This window comes from Chelonoidis abingdonii, chromosome 8, assembly GCF_003597395.2.
Source record: "Chelonoidis abingdonii isolate Lonesome George chromosome 8, CheloAbing_2.0, whole genome shotgun sequence".
Lineage (NCBI taxonomy): Eukaryota > Metazoa > Chordata > Testudines > Testudinidae > Chelonoidis > Chelonoidis abingdonii.
Genome location: NC_133776.1, coordinates 78,414,118 through 78,440,990, shown reverse-complemented (window position 1 = coordinate 78,440,990; position 26,873 = coordinate 78,414,118). Strand labels below are relative to the sequence as shown.

General features: G+C 40.5%; 1 protein-coding gene across 4 annotated transcripts in view; it reads right to left on the bottom strand.

Moving 5' to 3' along the window:
- BRWD3 (bromodomain and WD repeat domain containing 3) overlaps positions 1-25,819 on the bottom strand; it is a 90,928-nt gene extending 65,109 nt beyond the window's left edge. For 2 of the 4 annotated variants that reach the window (XM_032796950.2, XM_032796953.2), the window contains exons 1-8: positions 25,615-25,818; positions 25,467-25,525; positions 25,298-25,327; positions 24,920-24,979; positions 17,284-17,434; positions 13,873-13,971; positions 2,978-3,138; positions 62-283 (exon numbers count right to left, since the gene is read on the bottom strand). In XM_032796950.2, the coding sequence (XP_032652841.1) occupies positions 62-283; positions 2,978-3,138; positions 13,873-13,971; positions 17,284-17,434; positions 24,920-24,979; positions 25,298-25,327; positions 25,467-25,525; positions 25,615-25,651 (819 nt within the window). In that variant the 5' untranslated portion in view covers positions 25,652-25,818. Of the gene's footprint in view, positions 1-61; positions 284-2,977; positions 3,139-13,872; positions 13,972-17,283; positions 17,435-24,919; positions 24,980-25,297; positions 25,328-25,466; positions 25,526-25,614 lie in introns of all 4 variants that reach the window. The other 2 variants (XM_032796949.2, XM_032796952.2) reach the window with 2 other exon arrangements.
- Between the last annotated feature and the right edge of the window lie 1,054 nt (positions 25,820-26,873).

Genomic DNA, 26,873 nt, shown 5'->3' with positions numbered 1-26,873 from the left:
ACACCCTTCCCCCACCATTTTAAAAGACACTTGGGAATCTGGAGCAAGTGTTATCCCTTACCTGTATGGATGTAATGGAAGATGAATGGCCCTGCAGCACTGCAACTGGTGCACAGGTTCGAAGACACCATACTCTGACTACCTTATCACAGCTGCCTGCAGCCAGCAATGTGTTTTCATAGTTAACAGCCATGTCAGAAATTTCAGCTGAGTGTCCTCGCAACGTTGAGAGCAGACGACCATCATCTGTAGCCCAAATTTTCACCAAACAATCATCTGAGCCCTAATATTACACAAACACAAAGATTAGGCAATGATATCTCCGTATATTTTAGACAGATGAGAATCCAAAACAAAACAACAGTCACTGGGCCATGACTGCAAGAAATGACTATAAGAGGGCTCCAACGAACATAAGAGTCTAAGCTCGTGGATGCGTTTGCAGGATCAGGACTTTAAATATTTCTTAAAATGACAAAAATATCTGAACATGGAACACAAAAGGAAGACTACTACTGTTAATATTACCTTCTGCAATATGATCAGGTCAGCAATAACTGAGGTACATATAGGAACCTACCACATATATTTTCAATCATGTTCTTCTATATAATAAAATCATACACACATCACATTTATGGAAATGATCCATATCTGACAGATTAAAGACCCACATGAAGTTTCAGAGCTATGTAACAAATACATTTGTCTAAGGGGATCTCTGATCAATAATCCACCCCTAACAGGATTTATTAGCTACCACTCCAACCTGTGAGCCATTTCGTACACCTTCAATATTTTTAAATGAAACCTCTAACGTGGAATTTCTCCAACCAAATTACACCAACCAAGGTCTTGGGATAAGACTCAGCCCTGAGCCTCTGCCTAGTTTGATACACAACAATGTCATGGAACACCTACAGCTTACACTGACTAGCTGGAGCGATGGTCATTCAGCTCTTCTGTAAACAGGACCAAAAATACTGCATGCACACACCTCCAAACAGTAGAAAAAGAGCTTCAAACCCTTAGAAGAGGAGATTCCAGTACTCACTTCTAATTCTGATAGAAGTTGTGGACTTTAAAATCATGACATTTTAATACACAGAAAAGCATTTAAGGTTAGGAGGCAGTTTTTGTTTGGTTGGTTTTAAAATAGTTCTCTGGCTCCCCTTGAATTGAGTATAATTGGACTAGTAATAAACGAGGCACCAAGATTTAGAGATGCAATGATACAAAAGAACCAAGCCACATCATGTTTTAAAAACTCTTTTAAAAAGAGATTAATATAAGTTAGTGTTGTGTGCTAGAAAAGGTTTTATGACAACACAACATGCTCATAGCCTCCCCATCCAGGAATGACATAGCCAACCCAATTTCATGCCAATGAAGCCTTTATCCAAACCATATCATCCTATATGACATACACACTTCAAAATAATGGCCCAAATGCAGTCCTAGCAGAAGCAGGTGTAGTTCCATGAGAGCTAATGGAAAAAAAGCTGCTCATCAGGACTGAATTTGGTCATTAAGGTAGTGTGAGTAGGATTTCTCTTCTTTTTCATCCTTCTGACATGTAAGTACAGCGAATCCCAGGTATACTGAATTTGTTCAACACCTTTTTACCCAGATTAAACAAATACCATTACATATTATACTGACTACAAGGCTTGACTTTACAACAACCCTGTAACAGAAACTGTAACACAACCAAACACTTAGGACTCAGAGTTTATGGTCCTGTATATAACTCAGCATAATCTAGACACTAATACCCATCAGAAAAGTCCCCTGGTGCAGGGGAATTCTCTGCTGAGCATTACTGTTTTGGATCCAAGTCTGTGGCTCTGCCATCCCAAAGCTCTGCTCAGCACAGGAGAGAATCTTGCCAGCACATTTTTTAAAGTGTAAACCAATATACTAGCACAATTGAATATAATGTGAAATGTAATGGGGATTTACATTTAATTCCACTTAAGTGAATAAAATTTCAGAGATAGATGTGTTACATGACAGCATGTAATTGTTGCTGGGAATACAGGCAGAAAAGAGAAAGAAGATTAAAATAAAAACAGAACAGTTTGTATTGATAATGTAGAAGTTTTTTCTACAGTGTGGGAAAAAGCTGCCTTTGAACATGGAACTACAATAAAAACCTCACAAATTCAGATTTACAGCTGCAAGATAAACTCTTGTGGATTAGTAAGTGAATACACACACTAAAAGGCAAGGAATAACATCACAAAATATATTCTGTTCACTTATTTTGACAGCTGCAGTTTAGTTTTATTTTTTATACTTCATAGTATGCTAATAAATGTATGAGAGAGGTTTTTATTTTTTAAAGAAGCTAGATAATCTTAATAATGAAACCAGTAATAAGAGACCTCACTACAGCATCTGCTATCTCGTTTTTAATAAGAGATAAGGGAAAGACTGCCAGTTTTTCAAAGTGTGTAACTTAGCAAAATGCACACTAGTGAGAGACTTCTGTGAACGGTTTAAAAACAAACCAGACTCACTCAAGTAAGACGCATCTGAAGTATTTCCAAACTCCAGAGTATCACAGGAATCTGGCACCACAGAGCAAGAAAGCTTACAAACATAACATATATTTATTGATACAAATCACAGAGCTCTGAGCTGTAAACAACTCTCCTATAGTTCTGTGTGGGGAAGTGGATAGCTGACTAATAGTTTCAGTTGCCTGTCCAATGATGCAGTGAGCTGTTCTAAAAAATACAAAAATAAAACAAGTATACTACACAGACTCTGCGCATGGGAAGGTGGAAATTCTGGGAGAGATAGTGCAGAAAGAGTTGAATTTCTAAGCCTTTCATAACCTTTGTTTTTATTTCTTCCTCGATGACATAAGTTCATTCTTTGTAAGCCAGGAAGATATGTTTAGGGCATCAAGGGAAAAAAATAATAAAAACCAACATTCAGTGATCCAAGATATTACAATTTTTAAACTCACTGTGAAAATTCGTCTCCCACTGCGGTCAAATGCCACACAATATACTGATGATAAGTGCCCCAGAATCCTCTTGTGCATCTTCATATGTTGATAGTTGGATGATGGGAATAAATGGTTGAAGCGCCCATATCCAGTTAATTGCTTGGCAGAAATTATATTTACTGGGGAAAAAAAAATACATAATCATCTCCTAAGACCTTGTTTGGCCTGGATTTTAATTTAAATATATCACATTTAGTAGGAAAGTATGATTCCACAGCTTTTTAAGACTGACTCTCCCATTTCTTACATATATCAGTACATCACCTAGTACTATGGAAACCCAATCGTGATTGAGGCCTCCGAGGGTACTGACAATGCAAATAATAAGATCATCATCTCACACTGGCAAAAATTAAGGCAAAAAAATAAACATAAAGCCAGTGTCTTTTTAATCAGACCACCAGGGGGTGAGGGGGTAGCTAAAGACCATAACTACAATCCTTTCTATGCTTCTCATATTTAAACATCCTTCTAAGAAACAGCTTAGTTGTGTTAATAAGCAAAAATTAAATCAGATATTTTAATCATATAGAAATATCAAAGAGAAACAAGAATGAACAAAATCAAACCCAGATAAATAAAAAGTGAAGAACTGGAAGGAGGAACTTAAGATAAATTTTCAGTTGTATCAACAACATTGGCTTTCTGAGAAGAATAAGAAAGGGTCAATGGTAAAAAATGATGCATCTGTATTTAACGCTGTAGGCAAGTCAACATGTAATTCATCAATAAAAATGAACAACACTAAAGCAACACACAGAGGGCGAATTTCCCAACCCTTAACTTACATTCTGTAGATAAGAGAAAGATTCCTGAAGGTCAACAAAGAGTGCAAAAGTGATCTTTATACACGTGCAAACGGGAACACTTACAATGTATCTCTTGCACATTTTAAGAAGCTACCACCTTGAAGCAGAATGGATGCTCCTATTTTTAATTTAAAATTACCACATTCAATAAATCGCTTTTAACACAAACATTAAAACAGAAGAAAGAAGCAATTTTCAAAGTGTGTGCCATTATTTAAAAATAAGTTATGATTTGATGTAATTGAAATACGTGAGGGAGAATAAAAGAATATGGTGATAGAGAATACTTATGATTACCCTCTGAACGGGCTTGGACTACTTTTCACAAGTGAAAAGAGCTACCTCCAGGACCCAATAAAAAGGCCTCTTCACATACATTCCCCACAGCCTACAGAGAAGGAGTACAGGGCCATTTTCCAGATGGAATCTCTGTTGCTAAGTTTCCCTAAGTGACTTGAAAAAAAGAAGAAAAAAAAAAAAGACATGGGAAATCTGTGGTGCAACTGGGAACATAGTCCTGATCTAAGAAACACTAGTCCCACAGCCTATCCCCTAGATCAGTGGTTCTCAACCAGAGGTCGACGTACCCCTGGAGATATTCAGAGGTCTTTCAGGGGATACATCCAATTCATCAGGGATATTTCATAGATTCATAGATTCTAGGACTCGAAGGGACCTCGAGAGGTCATCGAGTCCAGTCCCCTGCTTAGTTTGACAACTAGTTTGCCTAGTGTTACAACAGACTACATAAAAAGCATTAGCAAAGTCAGTACAAACTAAAATTTCGTATAGACAATGACTTGTTTATACTATTTCATGTACTATACACTGAAATGTAGGTACAATATTGATATTCCAATTGATTTATTTTATAATTATATGGTAAAAATGAGAAAGTAGGCAATTTTTCAGTAACAGTGAGCAGCGACACTTCTGTATTTTTATGTCTGATTTTGTGAGCAAGTAGTTATTTAAATATGTTGAAACTTGAGGTATGCAAGACAAATCAGACACCTGACAGAGGTACAGTAGTCTGGAAAGGTTGGGAGCCATTGCCCTAGCTCAGGGCCTCTCACACAAAATTACTTAATCTGTTTTTAGACCAACTAATAACACTTTGGTAGAGTACCACAAGTTCTATTTACATAACATGCTAAATAAATTAAAAACACTATTATTAGGCTTTTTTCCTCCCTTCCAGATGAGGTAACTAAGGAATAAGAGGGTGAATGACTTGGCTGGGAAACACTGTGGCCTCATAGAACAGGCACTGGCTGTAGAACCAAACAGTGACCAGAGTTCCAATCCTGGGTTTGGTGCTTACTTGCTATTGTTTTCAGTATATTTTTTAAACCAATATGCAGGACCAGATACTCAATTGGTGTCTATCAGCATAGGCAAACTTATACCAGCTAAAGGTCTGGTTATCACAGCATCAATAGGGTTTTGTTGTGCATACATGGCTCTGGCTTTGTACAGAGCTCCCAACAGCTCAAGTAAAAGTAGAGAGGTTATTTTACCTCTGTATTTGGTAATGGTGTGACTACTGCTAGAATACTATGTCCACTTCAACTCACAATTCAAGAATGATAGAGATAAACTGGAGAGGGTTCAGAGAACAGCCATGAAAATAATTAAAGGATTAGAAAACATGCCTGACAGTGACAGACTCAAGGAGCTCAGGAGGTGACTTGATTATAATCTATAAGTATTTACATGGGGAGTAAAGATTTGACAATGGGTTTTCAAACCACCAGAAAAAGGCATAACATGATCCAATGGCTGGAAGTTAAAGCTAGAAAAAAATCAGATTGGAAATAAGACACACATATTTTTAACAGTGACTTTAATTAACCAGTGGAACAAATTTACCAAGGGCTGAGGTGAATTCGCCATCACTGACAATTTTTAAAATCAAGGTTGTATGTTCTTTCTAAAAGATATGCTCTACTAATTATTTTGGGGGAGTTTAAGGCCTGTATTATATAGGAAGCCAGACTAGATGATCACAGCAGTCCCTTCCAGCCTTGGAATCTATGGTCTACAATGCAATTAAAAACCCCTGGCTGGCCTGTATCAGCTGGCTCATGCTAAGGGGCTGTTTAATTGCAGTGTAGATGTTCGGGCGCAGGCTAGAGCCGGAGCTCTAGGACACAGCAAGGTGAGAGGCTGCCAGAGCCCAAGTTCCAGCCCAAGCCCAAATGTCTACACTGCAATGAAACCTCCCCTTAACATAAGCCCTACGAGCCTGCATCAGCTGGCATGAGCCAGCCGTGGGTTTTTAATTGCAATGTAGACATAACCTATTAATTTAAGCTTATCTTATCAACTGAACGTTGAAGGACGAAGGTCTCCTCTGTAGCCACTACTAGCGCCTCTCACTCCTTTAGTTTAATAATCTGGTGAACTGTTTGTCCCATTTATAATTTGTTTTTAATTTTATCATCCTTTAGCTACATACACAAAAGATTATGAAGGATTTTTATGAAGGGGAGTGTGTGGGAGAACGATATTATTTCAGAAGCCAATTAAGGTTGCCAACTGACTAGACGGTCCAATAAAAGATATTCCTCATCCACCTTGTCTCTCTACACGTACTGGGACCAACACAGCTACAAAAACACTGCATACAACAATCTATATACACACACCTATCACATCATTTACAAATCCCAAGCACATAGAAGCAAGGTAATAAAGAAACTGCCCAGACAACCAAAACATTGTTTTCAGGTATAAAGAAATATTAATTTCATATCAGACACAACTCCAGATGAGTAGTGTTTTGACATTAGTGATGAAAAATGGTATTCGTTGTATTTCAGAGTTATCTATAGTAAGTGCACATTACACACAGTGATCAGCCTCAAATACAAGTCCACAATACAAGTAACAATTTTACCGTCCATCAACTTACACTTTACCTATTGAAATACGTATTCAACTTTCTTCTCAGGAAACAGTACTATGCCACAATATTAACTGATATTTTCCATTTAACTGTACCTGAGAACATTGTGTTAATTCTTACGCTGCCTACATAATGATGTCCTTAACTATTCATGTATCTTTTTTCCCCATTACTACAATAGTGCATAGAGGTTCTATTGCGCTAGGTTCTGTACATACACAGGAAGGGCTTGCCTACACACAGTTTTTGTACTATTTTAACTAGATCAGTTTCTAAACCTATATAGTCAAAGCAGTACAAGCCCCTAGTGTGCACACAGTCATAACAGTATAAAGGTGTAGTCCTTTAACCTCGACTACTCTTCCTTGCTTTTCAGTGCTTAGGTTTTGTAAATAATATGATAGGCAACAATGTATTTGCCTTTTAGCAATTTCAAACAGCTTTGCACCAGAGTTTTGTTTTTGGAACATAAATATTTAAAAGATTTAATAGTAGCATGAACCAGGAAGGTTCACATACATGTCAAAATATGCTAAAAAATACCATCTTCCCTCTACTATAAATTCCACCACCTTTTCTCACCGTGTTATTCATCTTAAAATTAAATACACCAGAAACCCTATTTTAAGAAAAGTAGTACATGGTTTATTTTGTTGAAAATTTTAACTTAAAAGCATTTATGTGACTTATTTTGAAAATGTTAGCACCCTCCCCTCCTCCACATTTGCTATATATAACATCAGGGAAATTTTCAAAGACACAAAGAGCAGTGAGGTGCTGAACTCCAACTGAAAGCCACTGGCAATCTGGCATCTATCTCCCCGCTTAGAATCCTAGGTTTATTCTCAGGTTTGCAATTGGCTCACACCTTGACGACGTGAAAGCCCCTTTAACTTCTCTCTGCTTCCACTTCCTCCATGTGTAAAATAGAGATACTATTACTTCCCGACTTTAAGTGGATGATTATAAAACTTAAATATATTCATGTTTGTAGAGTGTTTGGATATCTTTGAATAGAAAGTGCTAAAGAAATATCAAGTATTATTGTACCAATAAGCAAAAAGAAGATGGTTAGCAAATCTGAAGTGTTCGCATACTGGATTCCCATTTTTTTAAAACGAGCAGCCAATATTAATACACACACACACAAAATTAGGCTGCAGTTGGTTTTCTATATTCTTATATTTCAGTGAATTGCTGTTTTCAGATAAATTGCACACAAAAAATACGCAATCCCAGCTCTCACATCTTTCAGTGGAAGATTAAAACAAGTTTAGATATAACAAGGAACTGCATGCATGCACAAACACACACTCTCCAAAAAGCCTTTCTGAAGGCTGGTTCCTTCAGTACAACGATGTTATTGTGCTCATAATGCCTAAAGCTTTAAAACTGGGATTCCCACACAGAGAATAGGCAACATACCAGCCCTAAGAAATTTTAGCAACATCTTTCACTAGTTGCTTTACTTCATGCTACATTGGGCGTAACAGCAGCTAAACAGTCTATCTGACCACAATTATTGCTCCTGGGAGGACCTTTTTAAACTGTATTTCCATGTAGCACCCCCTCATAGGATGGGCTCTCTCTAACAGCAGATGGCATGGTGCACAGAACACAAGCACATCCAGTTCACTCTTTAAAAAAAAAGTGCCTCCTTAGAGTGTGCTTCCTGTGTAAGAGCTCAATATCTAGCTGCTTAAATGATTCATCACTTAGACATATAGATGCCAGCAAATCTTCTGGTTATTTACTGCCATTTGCAGCCATAATATTCATTTACACATTGAGATCCATGCTCCCAAAAATATCAGTTGTTTGCTGCCACAGATAACCTGAGTTATTCTCCCCTCAGGAAGGAGAGGATTCTTTTCTCAGAGAAGGAATCTGCAGCTTCCCTTGTACATGAAGCTTGTAGATCCACTGAGAATTTATAATTCCAACTCATAGATGTTGGGACATCTCAACGGGAAGCCAACCCCTTGTTGAATGTCCTAGTTCTCCTCTCCCACCCAAAGGCAGCACAGCTAGCTCTGTAGCTGTGCTGACACTGAATTCCCTGATCCACACGGTATATTAACCCTCCTCACCTTATCAAGGAACAGCATTAACTTTGGATGAACTTTCCATCTGAAAAATCTGCCTATAAACTAGAGGAGCATGCTTTAGGTGTGGCTGTTCTCCTGCTTTCCCCTGACAGCTAGCTCCACCCCCTCAATGCATAGATATACACACACATTCTTACATTACTCCAATTCCTAGACAAAAATACTTAAACTAGAGTCCAAGCCATGAACACATATTAGTAATTTATGTGTAAAATTCCCAACAAGCATGTTATTTAAATATAACACAATTAAAAAAAAACACACCCAAGAAATTGAGAGTGAACGGTTGAAACACAAAAATCTGAAAATACAGAAACAGTTGCTCAATTGTACAAATGCTTGAACTACTTTAGATCCTTCCTTATGGGTGGAGAACTGAAAACATGAGCCACAGAACATTAACACCAATGTCAGCACCATATTTACATGTCTCCAATACTAGGTGTGGTGACTTTGCACCACATTAGCATTTGTTCTTTTAATGTAAGCACTGTAATTTCATAATCTGGACATATGGAGTTTTATATGGAGACATGAAACCTGCCTGGCTAGCTAACACAATCAGAAGGCCTGATTTAGCAAGGAGACTAGGAACACCACACATGAGGGAATTGGGCTCTGAGTTGGGGAATAATTGCCTTCAATACATTATTTTTATAGTGCAATATTTGTAAAATATTTTTGTGGACTGCATATGGCCAAAAAAAGGAGCTGAACTTGGAACACCTACTGTAAGAATAGAGCATTTTAGCCTTCATAGTCACTGATATGACAAAGTTCTTTTTTTATGGATTGGTAAATCTTCAGAGTTTCTGATTTTCTCAGAGCACTGCTATGTGGGCAGACTTAAGGTGGTTTGGATACCTTAAAAATGAATTTCCATACATGCAATTGTGTTTCTTTTATATTGATGTTAAACTATGAATTTTCTGGTTTAATTTTTTTTTGTACTACCTACAGTGATTACATAATAGAGTTCACCCTTAAGTTACTGATCCATACTCTCAGCACTAACTTTTTTAAGAACAGTTCTAACATGGGACAGAGAAGGGAAGCCGGCCTGCCTCCTTATGTCTGCACAAAGGACACCTGTCTCCTGCAAGATGTAACAGGTGCCTAGGAGTAGGTTTGTGCCATCCACTGAAAAGGCTGTTAGAACTCCCAACGCTCTCTACACCATAATTTCCCCGGGATCCCTAGAAAGTTCACAACTCATTCTCCACCTCCCAGTTGTGATGGCACAAAGGTGGCCTCAATTTCCCACTTCTGAAGGAGCAAACTAAAGAGCATTTATATCTATGAGGTTGTCCTCATGGAAATTTCATCCCAGTTATTTTGTTAGGGGGGAGAGGACATCAGCACAGGTCTCAGAGAATCAACAAGGAAACTTCACATCCTTGGGGTATAAGCCCCTATCTAGGGGCGGGCATGATTCCTGGTAGCTGGTCGTTTCCCCAGACACATCCTCCTCCTGTCCCAAAGAGTTTCCTAACACACACTATGCATAAGCACACAACTGCACTACATACTAGTACTCTTACTGCATTCCCTTCCCAATGTCCCAGTTGTAAGTTGAGTGTTTGTATTTGTTGGAGGGGAAGAAATGATCTGTATCGTTCCCAATCTTACCTCACTCTCCACAAATCCCCTGAACTGGAGGGAAAGGGTCTAGGTGCTGTGCAGCACACAACTTAAGGATGAGGAGATAACTATGAGCACTCCCACAGGAGTAGCATCATATCGGTTAGTAAATTTTTGCATAATCAAGTCCTTAGTTAAGTTACTACTGAAGTCAACATTACTCACTGAGGGGAAAAATGATATCGGACACTTTTACACCTGCTATTTCTGCCCTTTGCTTATTTATCTAATCTTCAAGTGTAAATCATTTGTATGCACAACGACAATAATTTCATAAACAAATGAAACAATTATGTGCCTATGTTACTGGAAATTTGACACTTAAAGCAATATTAGGCTTCAGAACTAACTTATTATTTAAAAGATCTGTGAAGTACCCTGTTCTCTTTGAGCTGTTTCCAGCTGTCTAAGACCGGAATACATGAGTTCACATTTGGAAGGGTCTCTTCTCAAGCATACCCACTAGAATGTATTTATATAAAGAAAAAATAGGGGGATGTGGAAGAAAAGGGGAATTTGTCAATTTTAAGATGAAACGTTTATTCTGCAGCATCTCCGCCAGTCAGGAGCTTAACATTTCTAGTTTAAATATTAACCTGCTTGTTAACCAGAATTCAACCCATTCTACAAAGCATGTAACACTGACACTCATCTTGCCTTCTAAGCAACAAGATTTTTAACTATTTAAATATTAAGAATGGCAGATTACTCAATGAATGCTCCGAGTACAGAATTATAAGTTTGCTTGGTACTTCACAAACATACAATGGGACATCTTTAAAAACCTTACAGCCTATCAGACCCACAGCAACCTATTATATACAAGAGGAGAATTCGGAAAACAGTTCAGAAACGGGAGTAGGAATTGTTGTGAAATCATATCCCAAAACGACCATATAGTTCAACTATAACCAAGTTTTAGGGAATGTGTTTTTTACATATACCTGTACACTAAGTTTCCTGTCTCACCTAACAGCAGTTATGCATACATATGGAAAGCAGAAAAGACCCTTTAAGTTGTAACCATACATATTAATATTTATACAATGAATTCAAATGTACATAACAGCTGCTTCTACCATCACAGTTTTATCTTGGTGAGTTCAGAAGTGACAAGAGATGAAGCAGTAAGGATGCAAAAAAACAGAAAACTATTCTGCTCTTTACCACTCTAAAGTCATTTTACAACTGTTATGTCAGAGGTAACATACAGCTCTTTGACATAACAGCCATGAAGAAAATTGGTCAAACTTTTGAGCCTAACTATAATTAACGAATGATAATATAAATTATCCAAAACGAGCTGTATTTTGATTGGCTGAATCACCTAATTAAGGTTGTGATCCAGAAGCCTTTACATATGTATTACTTCTATTTCTATCAATAGGAGTTGTATGTTAATGATTAAGGTCAGACCCATTAACAGTCCATTAACACAACTGTTGCTTTATCATTACTAGGCTAGTTTAAAAGAATAAATGGAGAGACGTTATCATGTAATCCAAAACCATAATCCCTTTGTGACCTCTAACTATCAGGATCACACATGAGTTATTAGCCAACAAATGTTACATTGTTGCATATTATTTGTCAGGATATTAGAGAGACAAGACCGTGAGGTGATATCTTCTATTGGACCAACTTCTGTTGGTGAGAGACAGAAGCTTTCAAGCTTACACAGAGCTCTGCTTCAAGTGTAAACTCGAAAGCATCTCTCTCTCTCCCACCAACAGAAGTTGGTCCAATAAAAGATATCACCTCACCCACTCATTGTCTCATTATTACTACTATTCTGCCATTCTGTTACTTATATAACACACATCTTGTGCAGAGTGACACTGACGAGGTTTCATTCTCAGCAGATGTTGATTTTAGGAAATAAAGGAGGGAAAAGGTTGAGATGGAGACCAGAAACACAGAAAATGGCATGGGGACAGTAGGAACAAAAAATAAGCATCCTCAACATGAAGAAGAAAATCAAAATAATCCCAGATGGGAGGGTCCTAGCTTTGGGTAGAGGATAGAGAAACTCACTAAGAAGGTGAAGGGGAAAATTTCCAAAAAGGCTAAGGCAGGGATAGCAGGAAGAAAGAGAGACAAAAAAGAAAAAAAAATTTTGGATATTTTAAATTAAAAACAGTAATTGGACTGGATGCTAAAGAAACTTAGAAAATCTTTCCTGTTACATTTGTCAGCTTGCTCTATTTGAGAGACGTGAGGGTGACAGCAAACAGATTCCTCAGCAGACAATAAAAAAGTATGCACTTATGTGCCCATCTGAAAAATAAAACAACAAAGAAGGTGTGCACAGAGGGCAGCTGCTTGTCCTCCGGCAAGCCGTCAAGTTGGTTTCTTTGCTGTAACAATGGCTAGTTTAAGTTTTAGCCCTTGTCGACAGAAGAGAGGTTTTTTCCCAGCACAGACTAAGGCATGAATGTAAATCCATGTAGTTATATCACAGTAAGAGTGTCCACATTAGGATTTGTATTGGTATAAGCATTCCTTCTGTTATTTTAGTTTATTTTAAATCACTTGGGAAGGTGTTTGTACTAAACGAACAAAAGGAATGTTTATATCAGAATAAAAGCATCTTCACTGGGGAAGGAGGGGGAGCACGAGCTATACCAACATAACTATAGCTGTGTATCTAATAAAGCACTCCGATGTAGAAAAGGGCTTAAACAGTTCAATGCCTACATGTCTTATAGTTATGGTGGGAATCACCAGTTGGTGCTATTATACATAGTCTTACAAGTTATATTTCCTTAACATGTGTACGCTGTTCAGACTGACACAATGCTTGGGTTCTTAGTTTTGTGATTCAATTTCTCTTTGAGGGAGCTGTGACAAGCAGTTCACTTTGTCTTAATCTCTCTAATCAATCCTTGAAGCAGAAGTGTTCCCCAAGAACCAAGCACTGGTGTTTTGGCTGAGATTCCTGGAAGAAGGAATAGCCTGTATGCTCTTTCTAAAAAGTCTGTTGAAAAGACCCTCGTATATAGGTTAAACAAACAAAAAAATATCCCTATTTCATATCACTGATTTCTCCTCCAAAAGGATGCTAACAAGTCAGGCTCTGACATCCACCACCACTTGGCAGAGGGGCAACAATATAATTTATGTACATACAGGTGTGCGTGCACGCACACACAGATTTAAAAATGAGAAAGCAAGAGAGCATATGAAAAAGACTCATGGAAGAAGCAAAACACTTGTAGAATAAATTAAAAGCTTTTGGGATGAGTTCATCTTGAAACACATCAAAAAATGTAAATGAAAACCTAAAGTAGCATCTGGATTAATAACAAAAGTTTCAATTGAAAAAGCTAATAAAGATACAAATAAAATCCAAAACACTTTATATTTTAATGGGATATTACTTACCCACATTTGGTGGCTTCCCATAATTTACAGGTAGTTCAGGAGGTCGGCCTCTGTGAAGAGCTGCAAATGCAGATCCCCTCCATAACGTATGCCTGCAGTCTAGATCAATGAAATTAACAGTTGATCAAAAAAAGAAAAAAAAAAAAAAAAGAAGAGCTGCAGAGGTGGGTTCTGCATTCAACTGACCTATTTGTCCGAATACTGATAACACCAAAAACTCATCCCTTGACTATCTAGTATGTCCTGGCTACAGAGAATCAGAGTTTTCATAAAATGCAGCTAAATCATTTTAAAGAGTCAGGTTTCAGACAAAACTAGTGATGATGAAACTCTGATTTGTATTTACTATGTGATAAAGTCTTAGAAACATTTTCAAATTCTATCTTTATTTACTTGGCTTCTCAGGTTTAGCAAGTCTAAAATTTGATGGGGGTAAAAAACTGCGAGAGAATAAGAGTACATGTTATAACATTTAATAAACTTCACATGAGGAAGGAACACTAAAAAGTAACACTCTCAACTTTTCATCTTAATTTGCATTAAGAAAATCCCAGTGTATTATACATCTGGGAGACAGTACACACAAATACTTTATACTTGGGATGAGAGTGAGTAAGATTTTTGTTTTAATAAATCTGCTTTCCTTTAATTGGTGGCAATGTGCTTTCTACATTCTCTCCCTTTTAAAACATTGTTTTTAGAATTAAGGCCATTTTCTTTTAAGGTTCTCCAGCTACTTTACTGCCAGTTGGCCTCAGACAGCTTCCCCTCTAATGGAAATAATAGTGCATTTTCTGAGCCTGCTCAACAAAGTGCCTTGGAAATCACAGTTGGGCATTTTCCATTAGTGGCCATCTGGAAGGAGAGAAATGAACTTTTATGAAGAGGAAGGTCTGTGGAGCTGGACTCACGCATCACCATTGAATCCACGAACACAGAGTGTCCAAATCCAGGCAGAACTCTGATGGAAAATATAACCCAAAATTTCTCTTATTCTCAGCTTTCTCTTATTGTAATTATATATAGAAGTGCAACTTAAGCTTTAAGAACAAAGGTGTGAGCTCTCTATTTTCTGTTACTATCTAGACCAGTACTTCTCAAAGCCCGGTCCACCGCTTGTTCAGGGAAAGCCCCTGGCGGTCCGGGTTGGTTTATTTACCTCCCACATCCCCAGGTCCAGCCAATCGCAGCTCCATTGGCCGCAGTTCACCGCTCCAGGCCAATGGGGGCTGCAGGAAGAGCGCCCAGCACATCCCTTGGCCTGTGCCACTTCCGGAAGCCCCCATTGGCCTGGAGCAGCGAACCGCAGCTAGTGGGAGCTGTGACCGGCCAGACCTGGGGACACGGCAGGTAAACAAACCAGCCTGGACTGCCAGGGGCTTTCCCTAAACAAGCAGACTGGCTTTGAGAAGCACTGATTTAGATTACTCAAGTGCAACTTTAAAAGATCCATAAAACTGTCATCTGGAAAGAACAACTACTTCTTAGAACAAAGATATTGTTTACCCAACAAGTGGCTCAAGGCCAATATATTTTCTCTATACAGAAAGTCAAATACATGGAAGAAATCTCCCTGTAATTCATCACATTGCTCTTCAAGTTATCCTATATCTCTGACTGACTCATCTGAGTCAGTAATCATCTGCCCTGAGATTTATTCTAACATTGAAACTGGAACAGGGGTTTGCAACCAGCCATTGTTTTTTTTGTTTGTTTGTTTGCTTTATCAATCTGCCACAGAAATGTTTTCTTCCTCTCCCTACAAGTATGGAATTTCTCCATCACATTACACCTGCCAAGGGCCCACGTCAGGCAAGATTAAGCCCTGGGCTTGCAGCAGCTTTTCTGTACCTAAAAAAAGGCACAATTTTAAAGTGATATCCCATGGTGTAGCAGGACTACCCTCAGGGACAACATCCAAATGAAAGAGGAGACTCTCAGCTTCCAAGTGGGACCCAGCACTCACTTGTAGTCATGAAAGGACCAGATACAGCTCTTCAAGATTTATGACATTTTTAGATATAAAAAAAAGGTATTACATGTTATTTTTACAGCTACTTCATTTCTTCTTCTAAATGTTACACAGTTACATTCAAAGTAATGTATCTAGTAATGTACATTCAAAACTCAGTACCTAGTTTTACAGGAACAGGGATACTAAACACTGTTTCAGCAACATCTTTTAAAATAACTGAATATTTCAAAAATAATTTTCTGTACACATATCCATAGACAGAATAAAAGCTGGTATGGTATAAAGGTTTTATGGATACTTGCTTTGGATGACCTGCATAGTGCTGAGTGGCAATGTGTATCCTCTCCCAAGAAAAGCTCTCTCTCATAGGTTATTGCATGTTGAACTATAGCACCTTAAATTTACAGGTATGTGGTGGGGTTTGGATGCTGAGTTTATGGTTTGGGTTTTTTCACAACATATTAGTCTGGGATATAATTAACAAGTTGCTGACAACATCTCAAGACTCCCATTCTTCAGGATGACAATAGCTGATGGCTTACAAGCAAAGCAATGGCCCCTATTTCCAGTTTGGATATTACACACATCCCCCTTCTACACCTCCTACCAACTTTAGGCTATTTCTACACTACAGACCTTACAGTGGCACAGATGTACTGCTGCAGCTGCACTCCTATAAGATCTCCCATATAAGCTGCCAACATAGTGCTGTCTACACTGGCGCTTTTGTTGATGAAAACTTATGTCAGTCGGGAGGGCGTTTTTTTCCACATCCCTGACCAACAAAAGTTTACCAATAGAAGTGCTACTGTAGACATAGCCTCAGGCCAGTACGCCTTTTGCCAGTGCTGTTTAGAGGCAATGGGTTTTTTGCAACATTGTACTGTCAGAACTCCTTGGAGAAGGGATAGCTCAGTGGTTTGAGCATTGGCCTGCTAAACCCAGGGTTGTGAGCTCAATCCTTGGGAGGGCCATTTGGGGAAAAAAAATCTGTCCGCGGATTGGTCTTGCTTTGAGTAGGGGGTCGGACTAGATGACCTCCTGAGGTCCCTTCCAACTCTGATATTCTATATTGGTATAAAAAGGCTTTTGGCAGTACAGCATATTTTGCTTCTAGAACCAACATAAGCCTCATCAGTGAATCCACTTTTTTGCCAGTATAAACTTGGGAGGGTTTGTCATTATAGCTATACTGTACCAGCAAACCTTTTCAAGTGTAATCCTGGCCTTAGAGAAGGCCAAACTTTCTCCTAGTGATTGTGTTTTAGCAAGTCTGTAACTAGAACATAGAAACTGTCCATGTAAAGTAGCACGAAGAGTGCTCACACAATTATGCAAACACCTCAGACACCAAATTTAAAAGATACTTTGCATTAAATATTAATCATTCTTAATGGTTTAAATTAGTTGTGATTATGCGGACTTTTAAATCTTACCTTTTGCTGCCCTTAGCAAAGATTGCCGTCCTACACCTAGTAAAGTCTGCACTCCAAGAACACTCTGTGGGATCTCTTTGTCTAAGAGGGGTCCAATTCTCTCACAGATTTTCAGAAGATAGTCTGGAGGGATGTGTGTATTGGCTGCCACCTAAACACATGAAACACCACACACCATTTTTATTTTTCCTTAAATAGGAAGTAAGGGTAGAAAAAAATATTTCTTTCCTCTTCATCTGAGCTTTTTCCATTTAACATTTTGTTTAGTTCATATTTAAATATTTAAGTACACAGACAAGCAAGAACAATTTTTTTAAAACTCAACATGAATTATACCCAGTATATCTAATAGAATCCTGTAAATACCTTGAACACTCAAAAAATTGAGCAGTAAGGTCACGCCAACAGCCAACTCAATAGCTTGTATTATAGTTTCAAGTATAACATGATGACTTCAAATTCTGAAAGCCAGAGAGGAAGAAACATGAATCCCCCAAACCTCAGTGTTTTCAAAGGAGTACTTTGAGTAAGCAGAAGACAGTTTGGGGAATCGTTTTCTATTTCACCGCATCAGTTTATTTTTTTTACATAAAGTATCTACTACTCAGCTAAGCAACTATGGCCTTCCTCACTTGCCAGATATTTTAACCCCATACTGTTGTTACAAACATGTTCTATTTAAAACCTAAACAATAGGAGGTGGGGGAAAACCTGAAAACATTACAATAGCCACAAGATCTGTCTGCTCAGTTTTTAGCTGTTGTGAATGGGTTCCATTAAGATCTGACATTAACTGAGCTTACTCCATACCCATGGGGTGTAAGATTCAAGTCTCCCATCATAAGAAAATGGTCTGCATTCTTCTTCAGTATTGTCCTTTCCTAGATAAAGATAGGCTATTTCCCCCAATACAAAAACAAGCAAATCACTTCTTCGTTAGCCAGTATGAATAGCAATCAGGTAGTTTTGGCCATCTGAAATTTCCCAAGCCAACTCTTCTTTTGCTATTTCTAATAAATTTCATTTAAAATTCAGTGTTAAGATTTTCAGTTTAAATTGTTCTTCCAACATAGAACATACAGTTGCTTCCACCTCCCTTTTATGGTCAATATCAAGGGAACATTCATAATTACATACTGCAGATTTGAAAACTAGAAAATACACTGTATCACTAATAGCTATTTTACACTTTGAGTACCTTTCCCAGGCCTGAAGAAGAGCTCTGTGTAAGCTTCTCTCTTTCACCAACAGAAGCTGGTCTAATAAAAGATATCACTTCATCCACCTCATCTCACTAACATCCTGGGACCAACAGTACTACAATAACACTGCAAGCATTTATAGGTTATATCCCACATGCTCTGATGCAATGAAAAAAATTTCTATTAGCTAAAATGAGTCTGTGGAAGAAGAGCTCTGTGTAACCTCGAAAGTTTGTCTCACACCAAAAGAAGTCAAGTCAATAAGAATTATTATCTCACTCACCTTGTCCCGCTATATTGTAATCTGTCTTTTAATTTCACCAAACAGCAGAACTAACTACTTATTACTAAAGTGGGGGCAGAAGTTCTGGCAATACATCCATTGCAAAGAAGCGATATGCATGCACAGAGCACTCGCATTCCAACCTGGATAGTCTGCCAGGTGGATTATTATGACATTAGGATTCCAAATGATCAATAGCAGTGGTATTAATCTGGCACAACATGATGAGCCACATCCTCTACAATACACTTCCACAAGTAACATCAATAGGCCAATGAAAAAGGAGGATTTTCTCATGAGAAATACAACATAATACTTGATTAAAAGCAAATAAAATGCTTCTGATTCAACTATGAGAGGGATCAGAAAATCAAATCCTTCAGTGCCACCTGAGCAACCATTGCTTCTCAAAAGGAAAAGTAGCACTCAGAGAAACCAACAATAATTCCAGTAATGCTGAGCTCTCCCAAAGATTCTGGATTTAATAGCAAGATAAGGCTCATGGAAGAGCCACACCCAATACACTTAAGGATTTAAAGAGCAAACAGAACTGATTAAAGTGAATCTGTCACTTCATAAGCAGCCAACATAAAGAACACTGTGTGAATGTAATATGACCACGATTGCCCAAACTAGGCAGCAAACAAGTTGCTGCCAGCAATGAAGAAGAGCAGCTGGAACCAGTGCTAGAAGGGAGCTTCAACTATCAAGCCTCACAATCACAAGAGTATATTGTTCTGTTAAGGGTCATCATAATACAATTAAGTCAAAAGTGACTAAACTCTTAACATTGTTCACTGTCTGTAAAAGAGGCCCCTCAATAAATGGGAAACAAAGAAAAATGAGTCTTCATGACAGCTTTTATCCACAAGCAAAACTTCTTTCCTCCCACAGATGGAGAGTAGATAGCGCCAACATATTCATTTGGCAAACTCATTCATATTAGAGACTGACTTTGCGGAGTTGTGGTGCAGGAACTAATAACTTGCATCTTATTAGCATATTGATCAGACCCCACTTTCTTCTTTGAAGTGATCTCACCAGTTTCATATGTATTTAATACAGGAGATAGCATAGCATCTTGAGACACCCTGCATACCAAATTCCTTGTGGATGAACAGTTGTCATCAACGATATATTTCTCCCCTCTGCTCTAGATATGACTTTCACCCAAACCCATTTTCCCTCAGCTGCCAAAGCAACAGCCAATGGTCAACTATATCAAAAAGCAATCAAGTCCAGAAGGACCCAAATAGATAACTGACGGTTATATAAGGTAAGCAGAAAGTTAGTTAAGACCCTGATGAGTGGAGTTTCAACTCAAAAGGAAGTTCAGAATCTGGAACTCACCCAGGATGTCACTGGTGTTCAAGTGCACCTGTGGCTGTAAAGCCACCATCCACTCAACTAACTTCTCTAAAAGAAAAAGGTTTCAGAATGGGTTACAAGTGCCCTATTATAAAGCAATGTTTTTTTGAGATGAGGCAAACTGACTTATGTACAAGGATTTCCAATATCTTCTCCCTTGCTAGAATTGGCATTGATAATGTCAATCAATAACAGCCCCACAATCTCACAACTAGTTTTAAGTAACTTAGATAGACAAGGTAAGAACTTGGGACCCAGTCCCACAATCTGATCCATACTGGCAGAGCCTTTCATTGGTATGAAGTCCCACTGAATTAATGCCTATATAGATCAAACTGCAGGATTAGTACACAAAACCAGTAGGTCTCAGGGAACCCAGGAAACTATGTACACATCTTCAGACAGACAGACCTCTAATCAAATAAGATGGCACATCAGAAACCAGGACACAGCAAATCCATTTTAAATGGAACGAACAAAACCTGTGAAAGTAGTCAGCTAGAGAAAAGCCAGCTGGGATAACCAGCCTGCACGACCACCAAGCAGGTGTGTTCACTAGATCTCCCCTGATCCAAACTTCAAATTATTGATTGTCAATGAACTCTAAGCACTTTGAGAGTTTCTGAAGGCTAGTGTGGACACAGGCTGTAACAAACACATGGAGAGCATCCACATTAGCCTTTACAAACGCACCAGAGGTAGCTCAAAAGTTCACTGGCTATCTATAGCTTAAGGTTAAAAATAGTCTAGTGAAGACAAGCCTTTAGAGTCGGGTAGTGAATTATTTTTTGTTAAGGTCCAAATTTCTTGGTCAAGGTATAGTCAAGGTCCACACTCCAGAGCAAAGAAAAAAATCCACAAAACTAATTATAAGTAAATAAAAAGATTTCGGGGGCCGTTCAAAAGCTTCTAGTGATCCAGATTTGGCCCACAGTCTGCCTACTGACTATCCCTGCTAGAGTTCACTGAGTTGCTCATGCTGCACAGCATTAGTCACAGCACTTGCGTAAAGTGCCCAAAATTGTTGTTTCCTCCGCCCCCATCTTTTCAACAAAGAGTAATACACATACACGCTTGGCCAGAAAGCGCTACAGTTTTTTGTTCAGTAAGTATGTTTAAAATTCTTATTTGCCCTTAAGCACATTTTAAATGATTTCTTATGTCCCATATTATCTGCCATTTAAATACAAGACCAGGTCCAAACAGAATAGAAATACAGAGAAATCTTCACAGAAGTTCAGAAGATTTTCGATAGAACACAGAAGTTTGAGCAGATTGGAGGCTAGAATTAACCAGAGTTCTCTTATCCCTGTTAATTATATTCTTATTGTTAATTATACAGAACCAGAGGGCAACTTTTTTTCTAAAATTTAACAAAGAAAACTCTTTTTAAAAATGTACTTTTAAAAATTGCTTACGAATGCCGTTAAAAACAAAATTATAAACAGAGGGAAAGTCTACAAAGCAGGTTTTTAAGATATATCCCTGGTCATGTCCCAAAAGCCAAATATTTAGGCAGACTGTATGAAACACTGAGTTTGTTAAAACCTGTTGAATTCAAGCTCCTGCCTATCATTTAGAAGAAAAGCTTCTTTTGTAAAAGATGTAAAACAACCCCTTCTCTATTCAAATCCTGCAGCAAGAACAGTGAAATCAAGACTTGACAGTCAATTTTTTTTAAGATTTGGAAAAGACGGGAAAAAAATAAAGAAAAAATAAAAGAGGCCTCTCTTTATACACTATAGAAGCAAGCAAAAATAAAAGTTCTTCCTTTGCAATTCACCTGCCTTCTCTATATTGTCAATATTGGCATCAGCATGAAGGAACAGTGATGCTGCAACTTTTTAAAGAGAAGTTTATAACTCAGGAGTGGTAACTGCATCTCCAAGATCCCTAGTTACATTTCCAAGAAAGACTATTACAATGAATTTCACTGTGACCTGGGCACCTCATGATGGGGCACTGTTCTGCATAATACCTTCAAAATGTCTGACTCCCCCCATAACACTTGAGGCCAGACAAGTAGTCCAAATATATACAGTCACGTACATTCAAGAATCCAGACATCAAGTATATCAAACCCTGAATGATGATAGTTGGAGAAAAGCCACTCCTCCAACATCCTCAGGTGAGATAAAGCTTTATTCTGGTAACTGATAGAAAAGGCTAGCAGGAAAGAAAATGAACAACATGAAGGCAGCCAAAACAGAGAGCTACAAACACACAATATTTAATTTATACTCCTTTACTCTACTGTAACCCACCTTAACTAGTTACATAATATTAACACAAAATGCAAATGAGGGAAATTTCCTGCCTGTTTTAAAGTCAGAAAGCAAAACCTTTTAATTATCTATTAAAATATAGAAATCACAACCACTTGCAAACAATTCCAAAATCTTGTTTTTTCTCAGCTTTTTTTCCCCCACCTGACTTTTATTGTCTTCATTTTACTGGTACAGGGTTAAAGTTTTAAAGAATTTTATGTGGCCTCAAAAAATGGCATTAGAAGAACAAACAAGGTAATCCAGAGGTGCCCCAATGTGCTCCAGAAAGTGTAGATAAATTTAATAATATAAAGAACAAAAACGCAAAGATTAATGTTACTGTTGAAGCAAATGCCATATATGCCTGAAATCAGATTCCGTCTCCCTTACTGTTAGAGTTCATTTCAGGTGACAGATATAATCGCAGAGCAAACATGAAATAACCTAGCAGCTAGATATTTGGTTCCCTAGAAAAAAATATTACAGTGACGTTTTATTCACCTCTGTTCTTACTCTCTTCCCTTTCTTTCTGTTTAAATATCAGGCCAGACTACCATCTGACAGAGGTTAGATGGAGCATGATATTCTCCTTCAACTCTCCATAGCTTAGGGAAAAGAAAAACCACAAGGTATGGATGCCGCAAGTCCCCTCTGTAAGGGGGCCTTTCCATTTTTTAGTTTAACTTCAAAGTTACTATTCCAGGGGACACTGCCGCATGAAAAACTTACTATTCAGTCAACAACAATGTAGTAAAGTTTGAGTAATACCACGTCACCTTTCCACACAATCATTATAATTTGTGGGGTGGAGAGGGAAACAGGTGCTTATCTTCAGTTTCTGACAGGCAGGGCAAGTCAAGATCATGTGTGCGCAAAATATGGGTGTTGTGAAAATTAATACAAATGATTTAATGTCATTCTGAACTTCAAAGTCCTATATTGGTGCCAAGCTTTATTGTATGTAACTCCTGGTAACTTTAGAAGCGCAGGGCTGTGGGAAGGGGGATATGTACCCTCCAAAGACAATGAAAACCAACTCATTTCTTCCAGTCTTTGCTGCCTCCATACAGAACCACCACAACTTCATATACTGTCAGCAGGAACTGCAGATGCCTGTGACCTCTGAAAATTAGACTTTGAGTGTCTCCAGGAGCCTAAAGCCCAAGCACTTCATCTGCAGTCAACAGGGGCTTCAGGTGCCACCTCCTCTGAAGATCAGGCCCACAGAGCCTCCAGGGGACTAAAGGCCATATATAGCTTCACTGCAGATGGGGAGCCAACTCCTCTAGAAACGAGTTACTCTCTCTGACTGCCTTGTGTCTCTGCACACGGAATCTCTGGACTTGTTAATTATAATATGAAACATCTCATATTTTTACTACATAATCCTGAAACATTTAAGTGATCTTGTGCAGGATTTATTGTTTAAATAAGGCAGTCAATTACAACAGTGTGGTGTGATGGATTGAACATAAGCCAGGAGTCAGGAACCCTTGAATCATAATACTGTCTCTGTCCAGTGATTTCCTGTGCATTGCTTAAACAATCAACCTGCCTTTTAGTTCCCCTCTTGCAAACTGTGGGTGCTTGTGTCTTACTTCACAGGGAACATTCTGAGGATGTTAAAAAGCTATTGCAGTATCCTATATTGTAAACTCTCTTTGCCTTACCAGTAATATTGGATTTCAGGAAAGTTCTTTCAGTTCTAATAATCTATTTTCTTGTTACTATATTTTGTTTACATTTGGCATTTCCTCTCATCTGGGACAAGAGCAACCAATGCAGAGTGTCATTTGTCGATTGATGGTTTCACATTCAAGTTCTTAGTATTGCCTGTGATGGCTGGGTTTCCAGCACTGCAGGGGAATGTTTACTTGTTTTTAAATGGAGGGAAAAAACTATTTACATTGAATTTTTTTTAAAGTGGAAATATCACTGTAGTTGGTAGGTTTCCCAAAAGGTTTATTTAGATCCCATTTAAAGGTGACAGTGTGTTAGTGTTTTGAAATCCTAGAAGGCCAAAGAAGTGTGGCTGGTTTTGTCATCGATGAGGAGGAGCCCACAGCTCAGAGCGTTATTACTCAGCCGCAATAAGTGACTCTTGGGCTCCAGCTAGCCCCCTGGCTGCCAGCAGCCCCCTACTGTGCCAGGGCCATGGTGTTCTCTCCGCTCCCCCACGCAGAAACACTGGCCCTGTCCTCAGTTCCCGTATTTTGGAGCTTCAGCCAATCAGAAGGCAGCTTCCATTCCCAAACACGGAACTACAGCTTGTTAAGCATTGTGCCATTCGCCAGGCTCCCCCCCAGTTCTTTCTCGTGCCCTCAGATAACCCTCCACAACAGGCACCTCGCTCGCAGCCTCCCGCACACACGCGCCGGGGGCAGTAACTCTCCCACCCCAGTGACCGGCGAGGCGGCCGCCCCCCGCCCCACCCCGGCCTCAGCGCTCACCCCACGGTGGGGAGCGGCAGCCGGGCGGGGGAACTTACGGGGAAGTTGGAGCGAAACTTCACTTACCAGATCCTCGAAGCTCCTCCGGTGCTCCTTGCCCTGCCAGTCCAGGCGGCGGGGGATCAGCTGCGGCAGGGGACGGGGCAGTCAGCGCAGGCACGGCTTCTCCCGCACCTCCCTCAGCCCCCTTCCCAGCCAGCCCTGCCCCGCGCCCCAGCTGCTCCACGGCCCGGCCCCAGACGAGGGGCGCGCGGGGGCTGATCCTTACCCCGCTCCTAGGCCCTGCCCATCCCCGCGCGGGTAGCACCTGGAGATGCGCCCGCCGCAGGGCACCCCCGGACTCCTCCCCGCTGCCGCCCGAAGGGTCCCCAGGAGCCGCAAGGGGCCCCGCTGCGGAGCCGGGCGACTCTCACCTGCCCGCCCGCCCCAGCCCGTAGCCCCTACCTGGTGCGCCTCCAGCTCCTCCACCAGCACCTGGGGAGAGACACAAAGGACGTGAGTCCGGCATCCACCGAGCGAGCTGCGGCTCCGCCGCCCCATCCGCCCAAGCCCGTCCCCCCGCTGGCCCCGGCGGCGGGGCCGGGCCGGCCGGAGCCCCGCGCTGCCCGCTCACCTGGGCGGATTTCCTGCAGGGTCCGGACTGCAGGAACCGGGCGATCAGGTAGTAGAGCTCTGCGGAGAAGAAGGGGACGCGGTTACAAGGGGGACACCCGTCAGGGAGCGCCGCCCGCCGCCCGCCTCCCCCTGCCAGCGATACCCACCGGCTTCCAGCTGGGTCGGGGCGGCCGCTGTCGCCATCCTCCTCCAGAGGCCCGAGGGGGGGACAGGGGCGGATCGTACCCGGGGGGGAGCCGCTCCTACTGCGGCCGATCCCCCATGGAGCTGCTCCGGTGCGTGTCCGCCGCGCTCGTCGCTGTCTCGCTCGCTCTCGGGTTCATTGCATCTCGTTTCGCCCCATAGATATCCCGGCCCGAGGCAGCGGCCGAGCAGGGTGTAGCGCTGCCGCCCGGCGCTAGGGGGCGGCTGCCCAGGCAGGTGAAAATCCAAGCGGAAGGAAGGACGGACGGACTCGGGGGTCGTGCTGGGAGAGCAGCACGACGCTCTGGTACGAATATTCCGGAAACTCGGTGATTATGCGGCTTCCGGGTCTGCGTCCTGCGCGTTGTGACTTGGTCCCTCCCCCCACTGGGGGCGATGCTGAGTCCCGCCATTGTAAGCCCTGCCACATAGCGCCCCCTGGCCGCCGGCTGCCCTGTGGCCGGCTGACGTGCTGGCCGGGCTGCCGTCCTCGGGCTGGGCCTACTCGACCGCGCCCAGCCAGGAGATCGGGCTGAGCCGGCCCCAGCGCGGCCTGACCGAGCTGCCAGTGAAACCCGGTTCGCAATCCTGGGGCCGGCTGCACCCAGGGGAGGCGGATGCCTTCAAACATGGCAGGCCTGTAGGGTCAGAGGCGGTGCCTGCCGAGCGGGGGCTCTAAGCAGGATCACTCCTCCCCAGGCTGTAAGGCGAGAAGGAACCATCCTGTTCATCTGTCTGCAGCAGGCCCATAACCTCTGCCTGATCATCCACCGTTTATTCTAGTGCAATCCAGCCAGTGATCTAATTGTATTATTTCCTGGGCCAGACAATCCATCAACACAGCACTTATGTACACGTCTTAAAAAGCCCACATTAACTAAGGTGAATGGTATTTTGGGAAGTAGTACTAATGGGTGGGAGGGAGCTGAGCTGCCTGGGTCCTAAGCAATTGTTTAGTCTGCTTATGCCTAATGTCATGTCTGCTTAAATTAAAGGTGCCTTCTGTTTTGATCTGCATGTCTTTCATTGAAATATACTGTTTTGATAGGAAATGACCTTTACACACACAAACACACACTTCTAAGTTTTAAGGAAGTTCATTTATCCCTTTCTGAGCTATGTTTTACATGTCTGTATGAATACCTGTTTATCTCTAAGCATTTTACAAAGTATGTATAATATTTTAAGCACCTCTGGTATAAGAGGCAGGTATTTCAAGTAC